At 41.2% G+C, this 2,495-nt stretch overlaps 1 protein-coding gene across 1 annotated transcript; it reads right to left on the reverse strand.

Moving 5' to 3' along the window:
- Positions 1–372: 372 nt before the first annotated feature.
- On the reverse strand, positions 373–2,148 carry CHAC2 (ChaC, cation transport regulator homolog 2 (E. coli); the record flags this gene model as incomplete). Its single annotated transcript, XM_009073709.1, has 2 exons — positions 373–756; positions 2,113–2,148. Coding segments are annotated over 2 exons (420 nt in total), but the record flags the coding sequence as incomplete, so codon positions are not given.
- Between the last annotated feature and the right edge of the window lie 347 nt (positions 2,149–2,495).

Here is a 2,495-nt window from a genome sequence, read left to right on the forward strand (position 1 = left end):
CTGAATGTTGATTTTCATTGTAAAAATCATCTAAAAATTTATTTTAAACCTGAAATAATAATTTAAAAGTCTTTAGATAAAGACAAGCTTCAATGGGTCTCTTGAGATTTTCATACAGGTGTATGAGATGTTTTGGGATGAAGAGCTAAGACAGCAAATTCACACCTGAAACACTTTCCCTGCTCCCCTTTCTGTGGGCCCCTGAAAGAATGATTTTGGTAATTTTAATGACCAACTCCTATTCTGAATTCAGTATTAATTAAGATAGGCAGTATTGATTAAGATAGTACAGAGAAACATTCCTTCAAGTCATACACCCATTGTGCAACAAAACCTCCTGAAGGCAAAACCACTTAAAAGCAAGAAGTCACTTTATAGACAATTCAGGTTTTGATGCTTTTCCAAGAGTTTCTTCACTAGTGTCTCTAAGGAGAAGAGGTGCTCATCCACATCTTCTGGCATGAGGTTTCTGATGGAGTCAGCCAGCTCAAACAGGTACTCTGTGTTCCTCCCACTAGGCCCAGCTGCGCTGAGGATCTGCTGGGCAATCTCCTCCAGTGGCGCTGGCCCGAGGTAGTTGGGGTTGTCACAGGTGCCAATGTACAGCAGAACGTCAAAGGGCTCCACTGACGCGTCCTTGGGGTGGAAAATGACAGTGGTGGTCCTGTAGCCTCCTTTCTCTCTGAAGTCCAGGTATGCCTTCACTTCACCTTCCTGCCCAGCTGGCAATCTGTAGGCAATGCCCCACACACATCCCTGTCCAAAGAAAACCCAAGCTGTGTTTAAAAGGATACTAAAAATTAACATGTTTAGGCAAAACTTTGAAACAAACTCATTTTATTCCCTTTTGCACTTAGAATCGCAGAATTACCAAGGTTGGATGAGATCTCTGAGATCATGGAGTCCAACCATTGGCTGCTGTAACCCCTAAATCATATCCTCCAGCATCAGATCCAGATGCCTCTTAAACACCTCCAGGGATGGTGACTCCACCACCTCCCTGGGCAATATGTTTCAGTGCCTGACCACACTAACAGGGAAAAAGCTTTTCCTATCATCTAATCTGAGTCCCCCCTCTCTCAGTTTATAACTGTTCCCTCTAGTCCTCTCCCTGCAGTCATGGCAGAAGAGATCATCCCCCACCTCTCTACAACCCCCTGTCAGGTAGTTGTAGAGAGTGATGAGGTCACCCCTGAGCTGCCTCTTCTCACAGCTAAATAAACCCAACTCCCTCAGCTGTTCCTCATACGACATGTTTTCCAAACCTTTTCTGAGGCTCGTTGCCCTTCGCAGGACTTGCTTCAGCACCTCAATGTCCTTTTTAAATTGAGAGGGCCAATTGTCTTATGGCTGTTTCCTGCACTGGTTGTACAAAGTCCCAGAAATAAAAGGGCTGCTTTGTTTAGGCTATTTTCAGTCAAAACGGTGATTGATCACCTTCTTTCTTGCTAATGCTGAAGCCTTTCTGACACATTGCTTGCTGCAGTGACATTTGAAGTAGTAAATGTTGCCCACTAGGGGGACAAAATATCTCCCTGACCTCACAAAATTTATACCTGAAAATTAAAAATGTAAATATGCCAAATTCGAAGGAATTTTCATCAGGTCCTTTCTGTGTTTAGTGACAGTTTCATTGCCAAGGACCTGAGTATCACCTACAGCTGTTACATGTCCTTGGAAGGATGAATTTGGTAACGTTACTGTGCTGAAAGTGAATTGCTGTAGTCTGCTGAGATACCTTCAAAATCAGGTTACACCTTGTTCAACTGCAGGGTGTGAAGCTGAAATTAAAGCAGATTTGTTGTATCATTTGATATTTATATCAAATGTTCTATGTTTATACAAAATTCTGCATCCTACAACTAGATAACCAAAGTGACTATTCCAAAAAAGACTTTAAAATATCCCCTTGGTAATAACAGACCCAAACTAATTCCAGTTTCTTAGTTTTGACTGATTATTTGAAACAATCAAGAGCCATTGGTGTAACTCCAAGATACACTGAGAGAACTTCTCCCTAAAGATACCACAGGTATTTGCTTGTAGGGAAGCAAGTAACAGGGACTGAGAATGCAACAGGAAATTCTGTACACGGAGACAGGTCTACTGTACCTCAGCATCTTCAACCAGAGTCACAACTCTTCCAGGCTGAAATTGGGAAGAAATCATTCAGTTAGAGGCTTTTACCTTAAATCAAGAGCAAAACCAAAGCAAAGCAAGAAAAGAACAATGAAGGGGAATGAAAGGCTCGGGGAACTAATCCAGGACAATCCCAATGAGGTATAGATCCAGTATAAATATTTCCTGAGAAAAACTTTTGATCTGTTTCAGATAAGTGAAATGTTAAATTCTGAATGCAAAGTGCTGCAATGCAGAAGTTAAATGAAGGGCAGCCATAAACAAAAGGAGAGTTTGAATGTTCTTTGCTGTCCAGAACTAATTCTATTCCTGTTTAAAACAGTGATGATTAATTAACAATACATAACAGTAATAAT

The sequence above is a fragment of the Acanthisitta chloris genome, unplaced genomic scaffold (genome assembly GCF_000695815.1).
Source record: "Acanthisitta chloris isolate BGI_N310 unplaced genomic scaffold, ASM69581v1 scaffold39204, whole genome shotgun sequence".
In the NCBI taxonomy this organism is placed as follows: domain Eukaryota; kingdom Metazoa; phylum Chordata; class Aves; order Passeriformes; family Acanthisittidae; genus Acanthisitta; species Acanthisitta chloris.